Below are 26800 nucleotides of genomic sequence, written 5' to 3'. Positions count from 1 at the left end.
AAATTCACACCTACAAGTTACTCTCAGCTCCTTGTTTACCATATGTGCAAAGATTTTTCCATAGTCTACTAATTTTTGCCTTTCTTCTTCAGAATATACATATATATTTCTAAAATATATATAATTTATGAAGAAATATATACATATACATTAAATATAATTTGTTTTTCAATCCATTCAACAATCATTCAGAAAGTGCCTACTATGTGCCATGTACTCTGCATACAATAGAGAATGATGCACAGTCTTCACTCCAGTTGCTCTTTGTGGGAGATACAGACCCACAGAAACATATTATAACACGGAGCTATAAGGGCTATGATAGGAAGAGTGTAGGAATCTTGAGAAGCTCATAGGAAGAGTTTCTAATCCAGGTTAAAAGGGATGTCAGTGACAATCTTTCAGAAGAGTTTTCTCCCAAAGTGAGATCTTAAAAGATGACTGGGAGTTAGCATGATGAAGGGAAAAAGAAAGAAGCTGGATATATGCAAAAGCCTCTAAGCTAGAGAGAATTGGGGAGATTCAGGGAACAAGCAAGACACTTTAGCCTGTCTGACTTTGATGTGTGAGGGGCAGATGGCAAGACATCAATTTGGAGAGAGAAGAAGTGTATGCATCACAAGAGATTATATGACAGAGCAGCTCCGTGCATCTTAACAACTAATTGGAAATTTATGCAGTGGTGTTGAACTGGCTTATATTGCCTTGTGAGTGCTGATTTTTAATTTTCAGTGAGAACAAGTCAACATAATTTTGGTAGCTTGAAGTGGGCTACGGTGGAGGCGTTTACACCACAGAGATTGGCAAAGGCCACAAATCACGTTCCTCTACCCAGCTCCACGCTCCAGCGCAGGAAAGCCAGTTGTTAAATATTTACCAGCACACCACTGGATAAGTATGAATGGGTCATGTACTTACTTGGAATTTAGAAATATCATTGCACTTGCAATGTAGAGTGTTTTGGAAGGAGTAAGTGAAGAGAAGGAGGTTGGTTAGGAGTCTGATACAGTAAACGAAGCAATCGGTGAATACACTTCAGTAGAAGGAAAGGTATTTATAGTAACATTTGTATTATTATTCTTCATTATTTAATTTTACTTTTCCTATTATAAAGCTCTAAAATATTTTGCAATTTTTTTTATAAGTTTATTTATTTATTTATTTTTGGGTGTGTTGGGTCTTCGTTTCTGTGCGAGGGCTTCCTCCAGTTGCGGCGAGCGGGGGCCACTCTTCATCGCGGTGCGCGGGCCTCTCACTATCGCGGCCTCTCTTGTTGCGGAGCACGGGCTCCAGACGCGCAGGCTCAGTAATTGTGGCTCACGGGCTTAGTTGCTCCGTGGCATGTGGGATCCTCCCAGACCAGGGCTCGAACCCGTGTCCCCTGCATTGACAGGCAGATTCTCAACCACTGCACCACCAGGGAAGCCCTATTTTGCAATTTTGATTTAAAATCATAGACCAATTTGGTGGGAATTGAAATATATTTGTAATTTATAATATTAAATGGTATCATTTATATTTTCTCCTTCAGGTCTTATTTTATTCTTTTTAATTATATAATTTTTTTCTTTTAAGAGCTTGCTCATCTTTGGTTATATTTACATCTGCAAATGAAGGCAATTTCATTTCTTTTTTAAAGATCAGTATATGTCCTTACATTTTTTTTCTCTCATTGAATTGACATGGATAACTTCTACAACATTGAAAAGAGGAAGAATATTTGCTGTTTCACCTCTATATGTTGTTTGCTCTTGAGCATATGTGCATGAGAGAGAGAGAGAGAGAGGGAGAAAGAGAGAGAGAGAGGAGTTATTATTGTAGATATTTAATGCAAAAGAGTTAAGGAAGTACAGGCCACCTTTGAACATATTTTCTATTGCTGATTAGCTTTAACTATTTACTTTGTAATGGTTTGAGGTTTACATAAGAGTTGTAAAGCCAGCACAACATTCCCATATACTCTTTATCCAGCCTCCTCTAATACTAGCATCTTACATAAACATGGTACATTTATCAAAACTATGGGATTATCACTTGTACAACACTGTTAACTAAGCCATAGACTTTATTAGGGCCTCACCAAATTTTCCAGTAATGCCCCCTTCCTGTCCCAGGATTCAATCCCGGGTACCACATTGGAGGTAGTCGTCCTGTTTCCTTAGTCTCTTCTCCTCTGCAACAGTTTCTAAGACTATTCTTGCTTTTCATGACTTTGTCATTTTTGAAAAACATTCTCTAGATGTTTTGTAGAATGTCCCTTCAGTTTGGATCTGTCTGATACTATCCCATGATTAGAATAGATTTATGTTTTTGGTGGGGAAGGATTCCACATAGGTGAGAGCTCTTCTCATCACACCTTATCAGGACATCCAGTACATTCATGATACCAACATGACATCATTGGTGAAATTAACCATCATTACTTGATTAAGGTGGGGTCTGCCAGGTGTCTCCACTGTAAAGTCACTATTATTTCTTTTTCGTCTTCTATTCATTAGAAGTGAGTTAATATGTCCAGTCCATACTCAAGGGGAGGAGAAATGAGCTCTACCTCCTGGAGAAAAGAATATCAAGACAAATGTTGACACCACAACCATAATAAATATTTTACAGAGAATATTTTGAGGCTATGCAAATATCATATTTCTCCTTAAAGTTTCACCCACTAATTTTAGCGTTCACATGTAGATTTTGCCTGGGGCAACTATTACTGTGATGTTCAAAAAGTGATTTTCTATTTCTCTCATTTCTTCATTTATTACTTGAATTCTTCTGTGAAGATTTGTCCCTTCTCTCTCATTTATTTATTAAATCATTTATATCAGTATGGACTCATGGATGTTTACATTACTCTTTGGGTTATGGCCAATATTTATCTTGTTGCTTAAATTATTCCAGCTTTGGCCATTGGGAGCTGAGTTGGCTCCTGTGTGGTTTTAACATGCTCCTTACCCTTCTTTCCCTTTTCAGCACTTTCCTATTTTCTAGAATTACAAGATACTTCAGGCTCACTTCCCTGTTGCAGACCTAGAATTTTCATTTCTACAGGGTGTCCTGGTTCCTTTTGTTTTTTGGAGAACTATATTTTATAAACCCCACAGAGTTCATTCTAGCAAACCCACCACCCTGCTTATTTATAACCTGTTTCCTAAGTGTAAGAAATCTGGCAACAATTATCCAAAATTTATTTACTTGTTTATTTAACTTTAGTATTATTGATCTGAAATAAATAGACTGCCAGATGTTTCTCCAGCAAACATGGAGACCTGCTGAGAATTGCAGCTGAATTATCTGGGATCAGCAGAGAATCACAATTCAGGGTCTGCAATCATGGCAAGCGATGTGCAAGTCCGCACACAGCAAGGGAGGAACACTTTTATAGAGGAGAAGAGGGAGTTGGGAGGGCTACATAGTAAACAAAGGGTCCATAGCTTTTCACTGGCTGAGTTCTTGCCAGGAAAGGAGAGGACAGTTTCTTCTTCCTGTAGGACTCTGCTACCATCTCAGAGCTTGAAAGTTCCTCCTTCTGGCCTCCCAACTCTATTTAATTGGGGTTTCTGATTATTAATTCTTTGAAGTGTCCATGTAAAGTCGTTCCAGCATTGCTGACTAGTATTCTTATAAGAAATAAATTTACCTACTAAAGTACAGCATTGCTGTACAGTTCTTTTATTTTTAAAAATTTTCATTGAAGTATAATTTATGTACAATATTATGTAAGTTGCAGGTGTACAATATAGTGATTCACAATTTTTAAGGGTTATACTCCATTTATAGTTGTTATAAAATATTGGCTATATTCCCTGTGTTGTACAATATAGTTTGTAACTTACACACAAGAGTAACCCCCACCCCTATATTGCCCCTCCCCCCTCTTTTCATCTTTAGCCTTAAGGTATGCAGTCAAAGCAGTGGTTTTCCAGTTACTTAGGTCAGCTCTTTTCAACTCCTATCTCTTTCAGTGAGCTTTTCCTGCATTTATAATATGGTTTAATTCAGTTTTCATAGTCTGCATTTCATCCTGGTCTCCTCAGATATACTGGTTGATTTTTCTCTTTCTTCTTTCTTTCTTTTTTTTGGGGGGGGAAATACAGGGGAATTGTTTTCTTACAGTAAACCACATTCTCTCCTTGACGACAATAAATTACATGATCCTTTGTTTGGAATTCCTCTACACCGCATTCCTTTCTATCCCTCTTTGTAGAAGCAGTGTAGAAGTAGCACAGCTCAATAGTAATAAAACCTAAGCTCACAAGGGAAGGGTATTAACATTTATTGAATATGTACTATGTCTCAGGCTCCTTGTTAGGTACATTTATTATCGAGTTTAATTTGGCTCTCAGAACACCGTTATGATTGAATAAAAAATGGGAGAGGTTGGAAGGAGAAATTAACATTGACTATGAAACTGTTAGGTTTTACTCCTTGCTACTTTACATTTATTATCTCATTTAATCATAACAACCCTTACAAGTGGGTATTATTATTCCCATTTGAAGTGAAAATCAGAAAGAAATTCACCCATAATCACAAAGCTAGTAATATACAGGCTCATATTCAATTTGAGTCTGAATAGAATAAAACTCCGATTTTTAAAATGATTATTTTATAGGTTGCAATGTGCTTCTACTTATCTTTTCTTCATTGAGTCTTACCAAAGTCCTTCTGTCAAGCCCAGGTTTTATCTTGGGTAGGCTGGGGCCAGGGCAGCAGTATAGTGTGGTTTAGAATAGTTGGAATCCTAATATCAATATTTTGATATTTCTTAGGGAGGGGATATTTTAGAAATATCTCAGAAAGAAAAAAAAATACATTACTCATAATCTGATTGTGACAAAAATGTAAGAGCTAAAAAACAATAGAGGAAAAAATAAAATCAGAGAATGCTAAAGGGAGCAATTGGAACACTTAAGGGTCAGTGAGAGAGACAGAGAATGATGCCTTGATATTTAAAAACTATAACATTTTTTATTGCTCTTTGAATGTTCCTGGTGAACCTTTCTCCAAAGAGACTCCTCTGAAAAATCTCTATGAAGACCTATTGTCTCTGATGAATTAGCAATTTGAGAAGACCTTGGAGTTTACAATCTGTAATTTGTGTACTGAGTCCAGGCATTTTCCTCCAAGTTTACCAGCAAGCTGGGGACATGGGAGAAGTGATTGATTGATCCATGTTTGGTTATCACTCATTCATTAACTCATTCAATAAGTATTGTGTTCCTACCATGTGCTTTGTCATTGCGCTAAAAATTCAGAAATAAAATTATAAGTTGTAGAATTATTTTGTTCCTATTTTCATTGAACGATAATGCATTTAGTCAAGTGTTTAAAATAAAACCCCAACCTAATAAAGGGTTATGTAAATGGCAACAATTTGATACTGATTAAAGAAGAATTTGAGTCATTGATTTAGGCATTTGCCTCAGAATGAACTGTCTCAACCATATCTGATTTAGAAGATATTTAGATGAGACTTTGGACTTAGTCCTTGAACAAATTAAGGCTATTGGGATGGATGGGTATATTCTGTATGCAAGAAGAACATGGAAGAGGCAAATTTTGGATGCCTGCCATCTCCCTAATAAGATGTTCACAAAAATTAAACAAAAGTTTATGAGGAACTTATCCAAAAAGAATACATGTGAATTTTTTTCCAATTGTTTCTTTTTAAAATTAAATTAATAAATAAATTTATTTTTTAAAAGTTTAAAATATTTTATAAAATTTTTAAAGGTTACTTTCCACTTACAGTTATTACAGAATATTGGCTATATTTCCCATGCTGTACAATATATTCTTGAGCCTGTCTTACACCCAGTAGTTTGTACCTTCCACTCTCCCCCCACTGCATTGCCCCCCTCCCCATACCGGTAACCACTAGTTTGTTGTCTATATCTGTGTCTGCTTCTTTTTTGTTTTATTCACTAATTTGTTGTATTTTTTAGATTCCACATATAAGTGGTATCATACAGTATTTGTCTTTGTCTGACTTATTTCACTGCCATGGGAACATTTTTTAAAACAAAGCACATGGCTCTCTAGTTTGAAAATGGTTACTGGCTATCCAGTAAAATTAATGCATAAGATTTACACTAAATCTTAACATTAGGTATGTCTTACCTCTACAGATTAAAAGGCATTATAAAAGTTTTCAGAGAGAAAATACATGGCACATACAAATATCTGGAATTAAAAATTATGTTGAAATTCTCAAAATGAAATCTAGATGCTGGAAGAAAATGGAGTGAATGATTCTGGGTAAAAAATATTTTCTGGTTCAAACTCTATATCTCTTTAGAATTCAATTAAGTCTAAGGGTATTAAAGAAAGGAAATGCTCAGGCCAACAAAGACTCAAAAATACCACCCAGATACTGTTTCTCAGCATGTGACCAGGGAATATATTCTATCAACATGCAATAGCATACTAAGAAAGAGTAAAAGGTGATATGGAACAGGACCCTGTGGGGCTTCTGAGCACAAAAGCCTTTCTGTGTCCCCCATTTCTTTGATTAGGAAATAGACTTCATTCAGCCTCCAAGAATTTCCTAGAGTTCCAGCTGGGCAGGTTCAAACAGTTGTTAATTAGAAGGGAGGGGATGCAGGACAAGGGAGGAGCAGTCAAGAGAAACAATAGTGCAGCCTTGGGGCAGGGTCCCGGTTCCCCTCAAGGGATACACACCACAATATCTTTGAGCTGTTTTGCAGACACTGAAACCCCCACTAGTGGTAGAAGTTAACAGTGTGCTGCCCACTAGCTCGGAGACCCCAGATGGGTTGGAACCAGAAGGTTGATGATGTGGACTCCCACTTACCTCCCCACCAACCAATCAGAAGAATGTCCACAGGCTGATCACACCCTCTTTGAACCATTACGATAAAACTCCTCACTACCCCCCTCCAGGCTGGAACACACAGTTTTGAGAGCATTAGCCTGCTGTTGCCTCCTTTGCCTAGCACAGCAATAAAGCTGTTCTTTGCTACTTCACCCAAAACTCTGTCTCCGAGATTTAATTCCATGTCGGGGTACAGAGGCTGGATTTGGCTTCAAAGGTGGGGTCAGGAAATAGGAAATCCAGTATAAAGCAGGGCAATGGGAAGTCCTAGGATCATTCCTGAGTGGCATGTTTACTGGCAACCAGTCCAGATTGAAGCATGAGGTGACACAGGGGACTCCAGGAAAAGAAAGATGTGATACATCACTCTCCAGGGTTAGCAAAATGAGGACTGATAGGCAATTTATGCAACATGTGTAAGGTATTAGAAGATGAAATTATGTTTAAAAAATAAGCCAATAAAGAATAGGAAGTCACTAAAAGTTGTGAAATAATACTGAAAATAGTAAAAATGAATTTGAACAAACATTCAGATATAATTATATTGGAAGGATAGGTAGAAAGGAAGAATGGGTTTAAGAAAGCTAACATGCTAATGACCCATGATAAAGAAGAGAACGGTTAACGTCCACACCTTGTCTATGATTCTAGAGGTCTCCTAACTTTCCTCTCTGAGCAGACGTTCTTCGTCACAAGTGGACAAACACAGTTCACACCTATAATTTTCCTTGTTGAAAAGCGTCATTTTGGAGAATAGAAGGAGTGTGAGCAAATAAAGAATTAACATGTGCTGGACCTTGGCAGTTAAGTGGCCTAGAGGCTGAGACAGCAGTTAAACTCCAATTTTAGAAACAGATCAAAAAGATTTTAAGCCCTTGGATAGTCTACATAAATATTTCTCTATTTCCGAAGTCATGTAAATGAAGAGACAGAGGTTTTCTCTTCAAGTTTGAACTCAGCTCTAGGCCTTTTAGAAACACTCATCTTGTTTCATAAACAATATTTTCTCATTTCCTTCATTTGAATCACCAAGTTTCCCATGGAACATTGGGAGCTTGTATCAGTCTCAGCCCCTCTCACCTGTGAACCATATTTATTGAAGCCATACTTGGCTCTGGGATGTAGAAGTGAGAGAGAGAGAGAGAGAGAGAGACTGGAATTCCTTTGGGAGTATCAGAAAATACCTCAAAGACATAGCAACTTTCAATCTGCAACATGTAAATTCGTGCATGTTTAAGCAAATTGAGCATTGAGTTTGAGAAAACAGTTGTTCAGATGGGATCTCAAAGCAAATTTCTTTTGAGTTTGGGGAAGTAAACCCAGTGTATATCTGAGAGAAGAAACTTTGCTTGTCAAAGAGGAAGCCAGATGGTGACTGGGTGAAAAGCATGGACAGATGTGCTGCCAACAAGAGGAAATATATGCAGTGGGAGGGAAGTGTTAGTGCTGTTATCTCTTCCTTTCAGTCAGAGGCATGGTTGAAACTCATCTTGATAATATTGCCCCCACCAAAAAAAAAAAAGACATTTTGTCATAGGTTTCAATGTTTACTATTGTGAAAGATGAAAGAGTATGTCTATAAGGACCAAAAGTGAGGGCACAGAGATGATAAGCATCTCAGCAGGGGGTAAGAAGAAGATGCTGGTGAAAACTGAGATATGAAACAAGTTGAAGATCACGAGATACACCTCAGTTACTGATATGCATGCTGCAAGTTTCTGTTGAAAATTCTCACAAAATAGCATTGTGTCCAAACACCAAAGACCATCCTCAATGTTTCCTGTCTAAAACTCAAGTTTAATTTCTAGTTATTCTCTGCAAACATAATGAACTATTATAGACTACTCCCAGAGAACACCATAAACAGGCATTTTTTCAGGCCCTGTTTTAGCAGATGTGGGGTTAATTCCACTGAGGGAGAGGCAAATGAATGAAAACTCCTGAGGTTACCACTTGAAGTCTTGGCTCAAATGTGAACTTTCTCTGGGAATCTCTTACTTGACTTCTACATACCCTCTAAGAGGTAGAACTGTTACATCCTCCTTTGTGTTCCAGCAGCCTCTGACATGTTGGTAATATATTATTTATCTTTGTTCTACTCTGCCAGATAGTGAGCCAGACAAAGGCGGGGACCATCTCTGCATGCTCAGTGACAAGAGCAGTGCCTGACATGGAGCATTAAGTCCCTTTTGGAGGAATGTGTAAGTGAATGAGTTTCATTAATTCCAACAACATATTGGTCAGGTCCACCAATTCTGGAAGACACAGTGGGAGGATGGCACGTGGGTTAATACATTTTTGTTATGAAAGGTGTGCTTATATATCTTTTAGTGTCCCCTGTTCACACAAACATCTTAAGTTTCTTGGAGAAAGAGAAGAAATTTTTATCACAAACCAGAGAGACAATACAGATGCACAGAGGTAAAATTTGTAGTATCTTTATAGTTTAATAAAGAGCCATTCAAGATTATGCCTATAATCAAACTGAAATAAAAGAGTCCCAAATCTGTGAATCTCACCTGTATATTCATTTTGCTATGGTCTAGCTAGATATGTTATTAAAATAAGCACGTCAGTTTAGCTCCGACCCTAATTTAGGCATACTGCTCAGGCCAAGGCTGCTTAGATCTACTCATAGAATTTGTTATGAAGTTCATGCCCCTCAGTGTTTCCATAGTCCCATCCTTGCCATCACAAAAGTCAAGGCAGTAGGGAGTCAACCTAACCTTTTAGTAGACAACGGAGTCTTCAGTGTGAAAACTGCTTAGCTTTCACACTATCAGGTATGGTTCCCGGGTGTTAGAACTCTGCCTATCCAGTTTCTGAGACCATCTGCTACAAACAGCCATATAAACACCGCCCAAAAGACAGGAAGAAAGAGAAAGACAATAAATATTGAAGTCAAGAACAAATCCAGAGATTCAGAGACTAAGACACACTCATACTTGCAAACTGTGCTTCAGCCTTAGATTACGTGTGAAGCCAAGTTTTCCAAGGACAATTGGAGAACTTCTGGCATAGGAATGGCTGAACCAGGTCACAAGCAGAGAAAGCACCAGGAGAGAAGCCAATCTCTTTATGTCCTGCAGTTCTCTCTCACCTTCTCAGTCCCCACTAAACCGACTCATTTTTAGGTTCTGTAAATCCTGCTGGTTTCAGGCAGAATTATCTTCCAGGAGTCTCAAATTTCCCCATTTCACTCTCATCCCTATTCAGTAGCCCACTCAATTTTGCTCTTCCTTATAACAAGAAAAGCCCTATTGATCTTAGCCAGGAAAATTATCTTTCTGACCAATGTCTTAAGCATGAAGATAGTTATCAGTGTCATGAGTCAACCCATCTTAACTGACCATCCGGAGACTCTGTGAGAGGGCCCCCACCAAGGCTCATCGTCACACTGTTCTTCACCACCATATAGCTCACTTAATGAAAATATGGACACAGAAATTGGGAGCAGAACAAATCTTGCCCTCCCAAACCCACAAGTGCCCACCAGGTAGGTACAGGTTATTCTTTTTTTCAATTTCCAGTCACTTAGTGAACCAGAGACAGCCACAGTGCTGGGGAGATGCCAAATCATGAACATAGGCATGGACCCATCAGGTTTAACGAAAATACAGAGTATAAAGAAGTTATTTGCTATACTTTTTCACTAGTTCTCTCTGGTTGATGGGGAAGAAGGTTTTTACTTAGCTTTTAAATTGGGAACAACTTAAGTTTTCTAACAAAAGAGGTTCGTATTCTGGGTATGGGGTAGGGGAGTTTGCGTTGGTTTGGCCAATTTTCTGTATGATGTTACAGACAAAAAACGAATGAACTTTTTGGCCAACCCATACTATCAGTAGAGATCTCTTGCCTATGTGTCTGATGTGTGTTAAGGGACAGAAGCTTTTGAAAATGACCTTGGGCTTCTTTCTGTTTAGTCTTTGTGAATCTCAAGCTGTGGGATCCTGCCTCACTGTTTAGAGGGGAAATGTTCCCGGAGTGAAATCTGGTGGAGATGTGCATTGTCTAGTTTTCTGCAAATACCAAAAATTAACACATGTTAAGACTTTCTTCTTAAAGGTTTTAGGAGAAACTAAAGACAGAGTTTTGGGAATCAATATTGGATTGAATATCATGGCAAAATATTGAGTAGAAGACACAGTATTTCCAGTTAGCCTCCTCTGAGGATGAAAATAGGAAGAGAGATCGACAAATCCTTCAAAACCATTCCTTTATGCACATGAAATTGAGTGTGTCATTGACAAAATATTTTCAGATACATTTCTATGTTAAAAAGACTGAGAGATGCATAGGTAAACATGTCTGTTGGATTGTTTTTAGTTGTATGCATCAATACAGATTAATGAGAAAGAACCTGGTAATAATTCTAGATTAAGAATATGACTTGGCCTGGGTTTTTTTTTGTTTTTGTTTTTTCCCTTTTGTTCCATCTAATCATTGATGAGACAGTAATCTTGGCCACTAACTTGGACCCTCTGAGCCTCAGAGTTTCTTGTACTTTACAGTGAAGATTTTCATTGCAGGATTGTTTTGAAACATAAACAAGCACAATTCCCCTGTCAGTTGAGAGCTTTGCACAGGGCGTTAGAGAATTTTCTCATGGCTGCATTTCTGTTTAAACTTCATAGTGCGCCTGAAATTGAACTTTCAACAGTATCTCTCCATGATAACGACTTACTGGAGAAAGCTGCCCCATCCCCACCACGCCAAACGTGGCTGACTTTTTTGAAGAAGGAGCTGGAATTCCTGGGGGTGAGTGAGCCTCCTCTAATCTCAACTAGAGTAAAGACTGGCTCTAAGAAAGTGTATCTGTTGGCATCCACGTAGTTTCCCCACTCAGACTCATGAGGAGTGAAATACTTGGTAGACGAAAACTTGACACTTACTGCACCCTGTTGGGTAAAAAGAAGCATTTCCTCATGAAGACTAGGAGAAGAATAGCAAATAGGATCTGTCAACTCTGGTCAGTTGCCAGTTGATTAATATCATCCTGTGAAGGATTTGTAACCTTTATCTTCTCCTAGATGGAAAGAGCCATTATTGATGTCCACCATGAGAATGTAAATAAAGACACAGGAGAAATGTACTGGCTATTCCTGCATGAAGTTGTGCCTACATAAATTCTTAGAGTGGCCAGATGATAGTGGAAAATATTGCATTTGGATACTTTCTCAGGACTGCCTAAGACACCAAAGCAATTTCTTACATTTTGCCTTGATTATAAGGCAATTGATGTAATCTTAGGAAAACGTCTTATTTCACAAAACGTATGCATTTTTCTACAGGTAACACAAATTCTGATTAGTTTGACATGCCTTTATTTTGGAATAATCATCTGCTCCGTGTTCAATAATTCAGAATTTAAAGGAGACTATTTTTCATCATTTAAAGCAGGCTACCCATTCTGGGGAGCAGTATTTGTGAGTATATGTCTACAGTTGTCTCTGAAATAACACTGTACATGGCTTTTCTTTTATTCAGATCAGATCCGACCAATTGTCTATTCTAGTATTTAGAATATATGAATATATTCTAATATGTAGATGGAGATATGTAAATATACATACATATTTGCAGTTTACGAAGCACTTTGGGTTGAATATGCTAACACATGTTTATCAGATGAGAAACCTGGGATTAATAAAAGTTAAACATACTACCCAAGAGGCATTTAGCTGATAAAAATTGAAACTAAACTTTCAGAAATCAATTTCAGAAAAATTTCCCTAACACTATCCATCAATAGAGTTATCTTAGTGAAGGGAGGGGAAGAGATTGCTGAGGTGAGGAGAACAAGACTGACATTTGAGGAACTTCTACTGTGCCCTGGAAACTCTTTAGGTGCTTTCTCATTGTATCTTTTTTAGTCATTGTACTATTTAGAAACTAGATGGCTGAATGAGCTCACAAAGATATATAGCTTTATTGAAGTATAACTGACATACCATAAATGGCACATTTTAAGGTGTACAGTTTGATAAATTTTGACACATGTATACCCACGTGAAAACCTTACCGCATCAATAGAATGAATATACTCATCACTGCCAAAAGTTTCCTTGTTTCCCTTGGTAACCCTTCCCTTCCTCAACCCCTGTCTTCCCATCCTCAAGCAATCACTTGTTTTCTGTCACTATAGATTAGTTTGCATTTCCTAGAGTTTTATATAAATGGAGTTATACACCATGTTCTGTCTACTGTCTGGCTTCTTGCACTTGCATAATTATTTTCAATTAATCCGTGCTGTTTTTTGTATCAACACTTCATTCACAAGGATATATTATTTTAACCCTAATCACATTGGCTTGGCACTCTGCTAAATACTTAGGTCTCTGGTCACTCGTTCAAGACTCTCCTTGAACCTTTGCCATATTTTATTTGAAACTTCCTTACTGCCTTTTCATTTCAAACAGCTTATTAGATGTCTCTCAACTCATCATACAATCTGAATCTTTGGAATTTTGTTTTTGTTTTTTTTAACTTTTGGGTTTATTTATTTATTTATTTATTTATGGCTGTGTTGGGTCTTCGTTTCTGTGAGAGGGCTTCCTCTAGTTGCGGCAAGTGGGGGCCACTCTTCATCGCGGTGCGCGGGCCTCTCACTATCGCGGCCTCTCTTGTTGCGGAGCACAGGCTCCAGATGCGCAGGCTCAGCAATTGTGGCTCACGGGCCTAGTTGCTCCGCGGCATGTGGGATCTTCCCAGACCAGGGCTCGAACCCGTGTCCCCTGCATTGGCAGGCAGATTCTCAACCACTGCGCCACCAGGGAAGCCCTGGAATTTTGTTTTAATTTGTGCTATTGGTTGATATTTTCACTAGATCTTTCACCATGTACATTTTCATAATGACTATATGTCTATGATACATGGCAGACTGTGGAGACAGACACGTGTTTCTGGCCCAAAGGAGTTGACAACTATAACACACAAGTTGCTCACGAAAGCAAATGATTACAAAAAAATTAGAGTAGTGTTATAACATAACCATGCACCAGGGCTGCTGGAACTTACAATATTTAATAGTGACCCATAGACTGTCAGGGTTGGCATCACCTGGGAGCCTGCTAGAAATAAAGAATCTCAGGCCTCATCTAGGACTTACTGAGTGAGAATTTGCATTTTAACAAGACTCTCATATAATTCATATGTACATTTAATTTTGAGAAGCTCTCTATAGGAAATAAAAAAAATAATAATAAAATTTAAAAATAAAAATAAATAAAAAGTAAAGGAGAGCTTTATAGAATACCCACAACTTTACCTTCTATTTGGAGGACGGGGGTGAAAGGGACACAGAGAAGAACAGAGACCCACTGTGCTTTTTTTTTTCCTCTTCCCTTTTGAACAGTTTGCTATTTCTGGATTTTTGTCAGTTATGTCTGAAAAGAAACATGCAACATATCTGGTGAGTTGCATTCTGTCTTTGTCCATCCTTGAGAAGGTAAGAAAAATTTAATTTTGAGAGTCTTGAAAAAGATATGTCATCATCACTTATGAGCGAATGTGGATATGTGATATTTTTCCAATCTACTTTGTGTTTAATGTAATCACTAAAAATAAAATCATTAAAATACCAATTGTACCATTTAAAAACAATAAATGTAACTACTTTGACACTTGTTGAAAAAATATCCTCACACCTGCTCTGTCCTCATAATATAGTCCTATGATCAAATAAATGACTCGTTTCCAATTAAGGAGTCTATTTGAGGAGAGACTATGAGTATCCATGTGGCTTTTCCTGAATGCAGTACCAGCAAGAAAGTTATAGGTCCTTATTACACAAGTACGTTTTCGAGATTTCCCTTTTTCATCTATATTTTAAATAAATGCAGAGTTTACTGGATATATCCAGCCCTGAAATGCAGACAGGTTTATTGAATGCTGTGGCAGGTGCAGGACCAAGTCTAAATGCTGTTCTTTGTCATCAGATACGAGGAAGTCTGGGAGCAAACACCGTCAGCAGCATAGCTGGAGGAACAGGAATCATCATCCTGATCATTAACCTAAAGAAGAGCTCAGCTTATATCTACCATTGCCGGGATATTTATGAGAACGACTTCTGCTTTGTGGCTTCTATTTCCACTGTATGTATTTCTTGTGGGAAGACTAAGATTCTGGGTCTTAATCTCAGTGAGATGCCTTCTTTTCCTTTCCATGAACACAATCCTTTCTTGCAACCTCAATCACATGATGCAGTGTTCTGGAGGCTCATACCCAGAGATGTGCCGGCCTCTTTCCCCTGCCCCCCCAGCTGAATTCTGCAAGGGTGGAGTCATCTGCTTTGAGTAACCATCTCCTGGTTTTCCCATGTGCCATTTTATAGGAACTGGTCTTGTGGGTGGGCAGTCATGAAAACAAGGGTTGCTGCAAGGGAATGTACTTCTGGGACACCTACCTTGTCACTCTACTTGTCTTTCTGGTTGTTTTTGGTTGTTATTCAACAGGAAATTGTGGCAATGATCCTGTTTCTCACCATTCTGGGGTTTTGCAGTGCTGTGTCACTCACAGTCTATGGGATTGGAGAAGTAATTGAAGGAAATAAGGTAGGCAGAGGCCTGATATTAAATCCTAAACAATAAGCTAAAGAATTTGAGCTTTGTTGCTTAAAAATATGGCCTGGGTTTCCTGCAACGTTTCTTCCAGTTTCAGTATTCCATTTCTCCAAGTTTCAGTACTTTGATTTCCAAATCTCATGTTTTGAGTCAAATTTTCCACTCGCAAATCTCATGGTATATTCCTGTGACTGAGAAGTTTAGGAAAATAGGATCTTCATCATTTTAGAAAATGTAGATGCTTTGAAGTTGATGAGCATGACAGATGAATATACAGGTAGCAAGGGATAGAAACACTCAGATATCTGGGCTTATTTGCTTTCCCAGAATAGTTCCGTTATATTTGTTCCTGCTCTCTTTTTTCTTGGCTTTCACCTTCCCACTTGCTCTGAAACCTCAAGCTTGTCTCCTCCCTAATTCATGACTACCAACTGCATTTCCACTTGTCTTACCCATTTTACACCTTTGAGGTATGAAAAAGAATTACCAATACTTGATGCACATACATTTACTCAGATCTTCCAGATAAAACATGCTCTCTCCATTTGTCCACTTGCCTGAAGCATTCAAGTCTGGCTGCCTTTTCTGATCACTTTCCTCCAGAGATAAGACAAGAGGTATACCAAATTTCAGACACAAAATCATCCCACCAACTTCTCAATGACTGACAATTTCTTCTGAGCCCACGTGGCCAGACAATCTGGCTTGGTTTGTTAGAGATGGAAGTATTAATTACAGTGTAATGGGAGATGGTGAGATTCAGAAAGGCAAAAGGAGATGAGACATGCCTCTTAAGAAAGTCTTCTCGTGGCAGGAAATTCTTGGTGATTGATACTGAATGATTTTTTCCCTCATCAGATTCCAGAAGATTGTCTTTATGAAGAAGTAAACACCTATGCACCAACTTACCGTGAATTGGAAGATGGAGGGGAGGCAACTTCTCCCACTGATTCATAAGAATCATGAGTCCAGAACATTCTGATTCATAGCAAAGGATCTAGAAAGCCAAGATCTTTGTTTAAGGGACTACTGGCAAAATTTCAATTCTTTCTGTGACCTGCCAATTTTACATTATGATTTATTCTCCAGATGACAAAATTCTATTTTTGTGGTTTCCATTCACTTAAACCCCCCTCCATTTGTAAATACGATAGACTCCTATTTTTCTTGTTTTCTGTTGCTGTTTCACACCCATCCCTTCTGGGACGTCAACAGAAAACAAGAAAAATAAGCATTTACTCTGTGCCTAGAACTGTGCAAATAGAGAAAACAAGAGGAAGGCTGGTTGAGAGCTGAGTTAAACTTAACAGTTTGGTGATATTTGTCTCTTAGCCCCTCTTAGAGTTTACAAGAGCTGCAGATGTATGTGATATACGCCCCCCACCCCTACTGGACCATAAGCACCTTGAGGGCAAAGTCCACTCAGCAAACATAAACTGAGAACCAACTAAGTAAAGTTTTTCACATCTGTCTCTTTCACTTTGTGTATCCCAGTATTTTATCCATAGTGGATGCTCAGTGTGAATTTATGGAGTGTAGGGGTGAATATTCAGGGAGGGTGTATCACGAGGTCAAGCCAGAGGTAGGGTAGAAAAGGAGAAAGAAATGATTCTGAAGGGAATTTGGAGGTGATAAGAAGACCACATTGACATATATTAAGAATAGAGTTAGGAGGACAGTCAGATGGAGGTTTGAATAGAGATTCTTCAGGTATGTATTAAACATTTTGGTGGATCCGCATCAGGTTAGCAATGGATGCTTCCTGCTTGTGTTTGGTCTTATATGGACAAAACAACGTGGTGTGTTAGAAGGATCATTGATCTTATAAAGCGCAGGGAGTCTGCATTGGAATCCCAGGCCTATTGTTTATTAGTTGAGTGAATTGTGGCAAATCATTTAACCTTTTACTTAATCTGGGTTTTCTCATCAGTAAAATTAACATATTAGGAATAATTTACCTGCCAGTGCTAAAAGTGTGTGTGGAAATACACACACACACACACACACCAGTATAAATTAAAAGTGCTCTAAAAGAGAAAGAAATTATTAATAAATTAATTAATTCTTATATACATAAAGCAATCTACAAATCTTAGTATTCGCTAATGATACAAAATTTAAGTCCATTTTATCTGAAAGGCCCCACTTTTTTTTTAAACAAAAATTTAATCCTAAGAGCCAAATCTGTCAAGAGTAGTCAGTGAAAACAAAGCCACATTGCTCAATGAAATCAGCTATGTTAAACAACAACAAAAATTTAACCAATTCTATATGAAAAAAAGTATGTCATTACCTTTGAAATCATTGTGGCCTCCATATGTTATTATTATTTTTTACAATAGGTCCTTGTTGGTTATCTATTTTAAATATAGCGGTGTATACAGGTCAATCCCAAATTCCCAATCTATACTTCTCCCCCACCCTTCCCCGCTGGTAACCATAAGCTATCTTAAAGTCTCCACTTTCTAAACCCACTTCACTTTCTCTTTAATATGCTTTGTGCTTGACCACCTCATGTCAGCATCCTAGCTTCAAATGTTCTGCCTTCCCTTTTGTGCTTGCTTGAATTTCTTCTTTCTGTAATGCTTATCTTAAATCTCACCTGAGTCTTTAAGTTTTTCTAGTTGATTGCTCCTCTCTCTAGAAGATAAGTTTTTCTAATCAAATACACACACCCCTTATACTCTATATAACTTTCTATATGCAAATATTTTATGTCCCCTCAATGATAATATATTTTTTCAAAGGCAAAAAGTCTCATAAAAATCTGTATATTGCATGAATCACCAACACATTCACTGACACAATATTGTTCAGTAGTGTTTGCAGATTGATGAATAAGCAGTAGGGAGTTTTATTAAGTTACTCAGTATCTGGTGAGATGGAAACCATAATGGAAAGATCACTTAATGAAGAACTTGAAAGAAGAATAAATTAATGAAGATGAGCTAAAATGAAGTCAGTGGAAATGGAGAGAAATGATTGTGTCTAAAACATGGAGAGAAAGAGTAATTGGTCTTCTTGCTAACAAGTTGAATTAAAGGATAAAGTTAGAGAAGCAACTGGTTGATTAACACATTATGTGTTTAAGTCTAAGACCAGAGAACAACAGGTAATGTTGAAAGAAATGATAGGAAGTGAGAAATATGAATTAATAAGTGAGGAGTACAGACAGACCCAGATTAAGTTCAGTTTTAGACTGTCATTTTTAGGAGACCAAAGAGAAATGCAACTTAAGAGTGCCTGGTGGTATCCAATGTAGAGTGCTGGTAAAGATGGAATTTGGTAATAGAGATTTAGTGTTGTTATAAGAGAGATCATTATTAAATGAAGCAGATTAACATTCTAAGAGAATTATTTTGAGATTAAAGTAAAGCCAAGTTAACCTGTACATGCCTGTAATCAGAGGGGAAAAGGAGAGAAAATATCTAAGGTAGAAAATAAGAGATTTAGGCAGAAAAATGCACTGTGAAACAGAAGATAGCAGGTAGCTCATAGAGAGAGGTTAGACAACAGAGAATAAATAATCATCAGAGACAGTATCTGCTGACTTGGGTAAGAGAAAAGTCTATAGTGATAAATCAATTAGTGTTAAGATGTAGAAATCGGGCAAAGAAATAGCAGTAGTGAATGAATGCAAAAGGTGCAGAGAAATTCAAAACAGGGTTATGGTGATGAGTAAATGAATAAAATATTTGCAGAGGTATTTAGAGAGAGAGAATGGTGGTATATGTGATGTAAGAAATAAAGAGAGGAGATTGTGAATAGAAGATAACAAAGAAAAATTAAGTTCAGCCAAATGATTTTGTTGTTGTTGATATTTTTATTTTTAAGAGAAGGAAAAAGTAGTTCACACCTTTAGCCTAAGTAAAAGAGTCCTGTGGAGGGACTGAAAAAAATCAGCTGGGGGTATTATTCACAAATTCATTACTAAAATAATTAAGTACATTTTATTTATTTGGGATGCCAAAATTAAAAAGTGATAAGTAGATGTTAATTTCCCCAGATTATGAAAGTGATCACACAACCAATGATTTAAGTGAATTGTCATGTTTTTCTGACCTCAGGACCCTAGGTTTTCTATTGTCATTTTTCTGAAATTAAAATTTTGTTTCTCCAAACCTGACAGCAGCATAACAATATACCCTTTCACTGCACAGCTGTATCACCATACTTGATCATCTATAATCACATCACTTTCATGGCATACGTATTCAAATCCAAACTCCTAAACCTGGCCCACCAGGACCTCTAGAAGTGAATCCAGTCTATCTTCATACTGTGTAATATTTTACACCATTCTTTCCCTGACTCAATTAATGTTTTAACCACATCTTTGACTGTATTTCTATATACATCACACATTTTTTGTCTCAAGATCATTCTGATGATTGTTCAGCCCCTGCCTGCTTTTTATCACATGCTCACTTCAGGCATACACTGAGAACACAAATAGCACGCTCTTCACATATTTAGTGCCCCAAATTATCTTTTTAAAAATGTCAACCTAAAGGTTATCTTCTCCATGAAGATTGCCTAATGCACACATATTCATCCAGCCATAAGATCCTGCTTCATAATCACTTTACCCCATGACTCAATTTATTATCATGTATTATTAGTGTACTTATGATCTCCTTGATGTATCCTCAATCACTGGTATTTGTTCAATAAATCGGAATCATTTAACTTGATTTCTTGTCTGTGTGTGTGTACATGAGGGTGGGGGACTGATCAAGGATAATTGGGAATCAAAGCATCAATTCAGTGATGCTAAGGACCAAGAACAGTTTCTGGATTCCTCCTTTTAAACAACGCTTCATCAAACGGGATCATCTATACACAACCCCATAGACAGAAAACAGACTGTAAAAAGAATCACCAGCCATCTCGTCAATAAATGGTAGGATAAAGTTGAAAGGAACCTGGACCATGAGTCACATTTTACAAGTTAGTCCTGACTCTAATTTATTTGTTATGCTACGTGAACTTGGGACCGTCTTTTCCCTTCGAGGACCTCAGTTTTTCCATCTGAAAATGAGCAGCTTGGAACAAAAAAATCCCAGCTGAACTTCCTGCTTCCATAGTCCCTGCTTTTAGATACTTAAGATTGTTGGTGATCACCATTACTAGGTTTGTGACTGGGATAGCAACAGCAATCAGAGTTATTTGATGCTATTTGATGTATGGTCCAGCAAGACATCTGGGACAATAACATTCATTCTAAACTCTCCTGACGAAAGCTAATCAAAGGTCTCTTTCTAAAAATTGTCTCAGAAAAAGACATTCCCCAGTAATTCCCATTCTAATGAGGTATGGCTCTACTTACAAAAAATTCTAATAAAACAGGGTACCATATTCATAATTTCAGCCTGGTTTAGAGTGTTGAAGTAAATTTATATGTACAAGGGTGTGAGAGGCCATTGGTAGTCACCATCTGTGTTTCATGAGTATTTCCCGTCACTGGAAAACCTCTGCTCACTCCACGAACAGTCAAGTGGGCTCAACTTACGTCTCCCAAACAACTTTCATCTGGGACCCCCTGCATAGGGTTGTGTTGAACAACATTGAGGAGCAGGGATTGTTTAGAATGTGAACGTGGAACGTAATATACCCAGAAGCAAATTGTAGAAGCTACATTAGGTACTAGCTCTATGATCTTGGATAACCCTTTAAATTTTATCTTAGTTTATTTTTCTTATCTCTTAAATGGTTATATTAATTATAATTACTTCAAATGTATTATGCATGTTCATAGATCATGTAGCCAGTGCCTAGACTGGTGTATGGGACATATTTTTGCATGCATAAATATTGATGCCTAATCCTGAACCTGTCCCAGCTCCTCAGGAGCCCTTGACAAGATGTACCAATACCTTGTTATTCCTGGTTGGAGGAAGTGGTTATGGGACCATGGAAGAGACCAGGGAAGGCGGTCTATGGAAGGAAGCTATGAATATGCTGTGAATCCTGCCTTTTAGGAGTTCATATTCTAATATATATAGAGAAAGTTTCACTTGGCAAATAGAAGATTCTATTAGAACATAGAGGAAGAATACCTCTAGGATGGGAAGTCACCATGGGAAATTAACAATTAAATAAAAAAGTTGAACTGGAATTCTAAATCCTATGAGAGAGTAAGAAAGAGAATAAAGCTAAGATTTAATTGAACTTCTGTTATGTCTTGACTTCTGCTGGAAGCCTAACTGGTGTTACTTCATCTTAATCTATAAAACAAACTTTTGAGGTAAGCAAATATCTCTTTTTTTAAAGCTGTAAGCTTCTCTACACAACAAGGATAAAAACAAGTTGCCCATGGTTGTTTAGTCAGTAGATCACAGAACTGGGGTTTAGATCCAGGCCAGTTTGTCTTTCGTATCCATGTTACTTCCACTTGGCTCTACTACCTCGTTTAGTTATGGGAGGTGTGTAATAAATGAGTCTTATCTTCCAAGGGATTGGTCATGCATTCCTGCTATAGAAAACATGAGTGTTGGAGTGACATCAGCATCATGGCAGCATAAGACAGCCCTCCTTTGGTCCCCGCTTTTAAACAGCGAATTCTGAATCCATCCATGAACAAAAGTACCTCTGTGGGAGTTACGGGATTCAGCACCATACACCAAGGGACACAGGAGGAGTCTCACCCACCCACCCATGCATCAGCTGTTAGGCAGACTGAGCTTGGTAGGGGCTGTGGAACCAGCAGGAGCTTGCTAACTGGCCACAGCCCCTCTCAGCCCCAGCAGGGGAAAAGCAAAAGAGGGCTGACTTGGGAAGACATCCATAGATGAGAGAGACTTTGTAGAAGTCCACCTTCCCAAGGAGAGAGTCCAGTTTTCCATGAGAGAAAAAAAAAAAAAAAATGAACTGGACACATTGAAGAGGGCAAGAGAAACTTTGCTAGTGGTGCGCCTTCCTGGAGGTGGCACAACATGGGGATGAAGTAGTCAGTGATGACTTCTCCCCTCAGGAAAAAGAGAGAGCAGTGAGTGAGTTCCCAGCTACCACAGAATATCAAAGGGCACTAAAGGAACATGGTTCCTGTTGACTGCCTCTTAGACTCAGCAGGAAGCCCGCTCACACTGCTGGGAGAACCTCATCTGAGGTTCCCCACCTGGCCCGTGGGTAACCCCAGTACCCCAAGTGCTAAATCCACCCATTCCCCAACACCGTGTGCAGCAGCATGAGAGCCCCAGTAAACAGCCTTCTTAAACAGGTCAGGGTCTGTGGACAAGGGAGACCCTGAAACTTGAGCTGCAGCACCACCATCTGAAAAAACACAAGGGAGGTTTCCAGTAGCCAGTTTGGTGAGTTGTAACAACCAGGGAAGCCAAACAAGTTTCAGAATTTTGCCACAAGGAGTAAGAAGTGTGGAGCAGGTATCCATACAAGGTTGGAGGAAACACCAGCTATAAGCAGAACCAAGAAAACAGTATCTCTCTCTAGAAGACAAGTAGAGATTTGAGGAGGTGTCTGCTGATACAAATGAGAAAACAGCAACACAAACTCCAAGGTACATGAAGAACCAAGGAAATATGCTACCACCAGAAGACAACAATAATCCTCTAACAGCTGAATTCAAAGGCATGAAAGTTTGTGATTTAGCTGATAAAGAATTCCAAATAGCTGTTTTGAGGAAATTCAAGGAGGTACAAGAAAACAGAAAAATAATTTAATGAAATCAGGGAAACAATTCATGAACAAAAAGAGTTATTGAACAAAGAGATAGAAATCATAAAAAAAGATCCTAACAGAAACTCTGGAGTTGAAGATTTCTTTTTCTTGCAGTTTTATTAAGATATAATTGACATACATCCCTGTATAAGTTTAAAGTATACAAGATACAGTAATGGTTAAACTTACATACATCATGAGATGAGTACCATAATAAGTTTAGTGAGCATCCATCATCTCGTATAGATATAAAATTAAAGAAATAAAAAAAACTTTTCCTTGTGAGGAGAACTCTTTTGCTCTGGTAGCAATTTTCGTATGTAACATTCAGCAGTGTTCATTGTATTTATCATGTTGTGCATTACATCCCTGGTATTTATTTATCTTACAACTGGAAGTTTGTACCTTTTGACTACCTTCATCTTTTCTTTCTACTGATTAATTTATGTTCCCTTTTATCAGGAAGAAGGAAATTTAGAATGGAACAGGGTGCTAGGGTGGAAGCAGATGTCTGTCACCAGAGATGACTCTCCAAATCTAAAATTGAGGGGTTCAGTATGTGTGGAAGTACAACTACAAGCTATAGGTTCAATATTGTCTTTCTTCCATGTCTTTGTGAAAGTGTTCAACTATATTTGTGGACCTATAGGGCTCTCCCTAATGTCTGGCCCAACTTTTACATCTCAGAGACCAGTCACTAAATATCAAATTTTTATTCTTGGTTATTGTTAAATATTGGTTCTGTATGTTACCAGTGATGGTGTTGAAGATGATTCCATTTCCAGTGTAGGAGAAGGTGACTTCATAGATTATTGCAGAAAGGAGAACTTCTCTGCAAAACAACCTTATCTTTCTTGCCTTTCTTCCTTTTCCAGTCATAATGTAGTAAGATATGAAGTCTCTTATAATAATTATGTACTCTTTTTTATTTGGCTGCTTTCACCCAGCAAACTTATTTTGGTGCTCATCCATGTTTTTGTGTGTACAGAGCTGTATTCCATTGTATGGATGTACCACAATTTGTTTATCAGTTTGCCTACTGATGGGCATTTGGACTGCCTCCAAGTTTGGGCTATGACAAATTAAACTATTATGGACATTCATGTTCAAGTCTTTATATGGATACAAGCTTTAATTTCTCTTAGGTAAATTCCTTTCCACTTAAAGTGAAAAGGCTGTGTCATATGGAAGATGTTTGACATTTAAGAAGCTGCCAAATGGTTTCCAAAGTCATTGTACCATTTTACATTTCCACCAGCAGTGTATGAAAGATCCCATTTCCCAACATCAATGCCAGCACCTGGTATGGCCAGTCTTTTAAATTTTACCATGCTAATAGATGTGAAGTATTACACATTGTGATTTTAATTTGTATTTACCCAGTGACTAATGATTTTGAGCTTCTTTTCATGTCATCATTTGGTGACGTATCTGCTCAAATCTTTTGACTTCTTTTAGACTGAATTGTTTGCTTTCTGATTATGGCGCTTTGAGAGGTCTTTATATATTCCGCATACAAGTCCTTTATCTTAAATATGATTTGAAACTCTTTACTCCCAGCCTTTTGCATCTTTTTTTTCTAGAGCAATGTCTTTCAAAGAACAGACATTTTAAATTTGAAGTCCAATTGCATTTTTTAAAGGGGATCATACTTGAACTTCTCCAAATTCATCAGGAAAAGCAAAAAAGAGATTCTTCTTTAGCAAGTAAGAAAACCTCTGCAAGTTTACAGGCTACAGGGAAATCTGGGAATTCAAGTTTCTCAGACATATTCATGAAAATATCCTGATTCCAAGTCTCAGCACTCCACTGGTTTTTATTAAGGTCCTTGACAGTAAAATAAGAGACTTATTAGAGATGTGTATCTGATATCATTTATACTTGTATTATCTTTAAAATTTAAATTTTGGGCTTGGTAGAGAAACTAAATTCTTCTCTAGTCTTCTAGGATGTGAGACCATTTTCCTTCCATGATCTCAAATCATCTTAATCTTACTCCTTACTGTCTGCCTTTTCTATCCCCACCACCTCCCGGGACAGATAACTGCCTTTTAGAACAATTAGCCTGAACTTCCCAGTGTAAGCAACACTGGGAATTGAGGAGAGAAAGGGAAGAAGATTAGATTCATAAACATATAAATTTCAGGGTTAGAATCATGCTACACCAATGACTTGGGAGTTTTCCCCTATTATTCTCCTATATGGGAATGTTGTGTAAGATTGGTGTTATTCTCTTTTGAAATTTTTGTATTAAGTTAATATGTTGGTAAAGTTCAGAATCACTTGTCTCCATGTGACCGAGATTTTGATATGAACAGCCTTAAATACAATACTTAGGAAAGCAGCATGGGAGCCCAATCAAGATCTAAAAGCAAGTTCCTGCTGTTTGTCCTTAGCTTCTGAGTGGAGATTAATGACTATCTCATGGAAATACTAGTTTATTCATGACAGTTTTGCTACTGCTGCCCTCTGGTAGGCCAGTTAGGATGACTCACAGGAGATAGTGACTACACAGACCTGAAGATAATTGTCACATCACTCTTCAGATCAGGCCAGACTCTTCAGTGGAAATGGTTTGGAGAATGGTGGCCAAGAGGACCTATTTGGTGCAGTTCTAGAATGATGCAAAGGTAGGAAGAGCTCATTTTCTATTTCCAGCTTCTAGAAAGAGTTCTACGTTGGGCTCTTAGTGGGTGAGGTGTAGGAAGAGTATCTAGTATAGACTGAGGTGAAAATAAACTTTGGGATGAATAAGGATGCTTGTGATTGGGCTTTCAAAGGACAGATTCTCGTCTTTGTGGAAGGCGAATGTTTAGGCTGTGGAATAGTGTCCTTCTCAACAGCTATCTCAAAAGGAAAACACTAACTTCCAGAATACATGGAACAACAAAGTCATGTGGAATGCTAGGAATACAGGGAAGGGTAAAAATTAAGGTCTATTAATTCAATAATTCTATTTTCAGGGGTAGAGTAACACAATTAAAGAGACCTCAGAAGGCCATTGTGAGTTGGCTTGAAACATCAGAGCTTTCAGCAAAACAGTACTATGCTTGTGGTGAAGAGGAGCATTAGACAGGTACAAAGGCCAATCTGCTAGAGAAATTGAGCTCTCATCTTGGTTCCAACACAGAAGAGCTGACTTACATTAAAGAAGCGATATAATCCCCCTGAAACTAAATTTTCTTACATGGAAAGTGAAAGTTTTCACATTTCATATAGTTTCTATTCACATGCACTTATCAATTCATGACATAAATTAAATATTTATTTTCTCTTACTAGATTATAAGCTCCCAGTTAACAGGAATTGGGCATGTTTTGTTCACTGCTACATTCCTAGAACCCAAACCTGTAACAGCATCTGGCACACAGTAGACATTTAATTAATATTTGTTGACTGACTGAATGGATAATATTCTTATGAGCAGCAAACACAATGTGTGGCACCTACAGGACTCTCTATAATGATTTGTTCATTTTCTATCAGTCTTTTTTTTTTTCTGGGAGATATAAATGTAAGCATTCTGCATGCATATTTAGCATATTAAATTTTTAATAACTATACTTACAATAAAAATAATAGTGATGATAAATAAATACCTATTTATTGTTTAGAATGTATCAGGCACTGTTTCATATGTACAAATTCATTTAAATCATATAGATGTAGGATAAGCAACATGAGATGGGTACCATGAACGTCTCCTTTTCATAACTTTTAACAACTA

At 37.8% G+C, this 26800-nt stretch overlaps 1 protein-coding gene across 1 annotated transcript; it reads left to right on the top strand.

The window, feature by feature from the left end:
* The first annotated feature begins 232 nt into the window (after positions 1 to 232).
* Positions 233 to 22403, top strand: MS4A2 (membrane spanning 4-domains A2). Its single transcript, XM_082342815.1, has 7 exons — positions 233 to 10331; positions 11470 to 11593; positions 12127 to 12261; positions 14190 to 14246; positions 14773 to 14928; positions 15289 to 15387; positions 16255 to 22403. The coding sequence occupies exons 1-7, from the start codon at positions 10270 to 10272 to the stop codon at positions 16351 to 16353; spliced, it is 732 nt and encodes a 243-aa protein (XP_082198941.1). The 5' UTR covers positions 233 to 10269; the 3' UTR covers positions 16354 to 22403.
* Positions 22404 to 26800: the final 4397 nt, after the last annotated feature.

The sequence above is a fragment of the Balaenoptera borealis genome (genome assembly GCF_965194805.1).
Source record: "Balaenoptera borealis genome assembly, chromosome: 11".
In the NCBI taxonomy this organism is placed as follows: domain Eukaryota; kingdom Metazoa; phylum Chordata; class Mammalia; order Artiodactyla; family Balaenopteridae; genus Balaenoptera; species Balaenoptera borealis.
The sequence above is the reverse complement of the archived record's forward strand: the minus strand, read 5'-3'. Positions and strand labels throughout refer to the sequence as shown.

What these genes read in the sequence shown, in the direction of transcription:
- MS4A2 (XM_082342815.1), top strand. Translation starts at nt 10,270, where the DNA reads ATGGACACAGAAATTGGGAGCAGAACAAATCTTGCCCTCCCAAACCCA. An exon ending in AACCCACAAGTGCCCACCAG is followed by an intron (nt 10,332 to 11,469) that starts GTAGGTACAGGT and finishes TAAACTTCATAG; the next exon opens with TGCGCCTGAAATTGAACTTT. An exon ending in AGAAACATGCAACATATCTG is followed by an intron (nt 14,247 to 14,772) that starts GTGAGTTGCATT and finishes CTTTGTCATCAG; the next exon opens with ATACGAGGAAGTCTGGGAGC.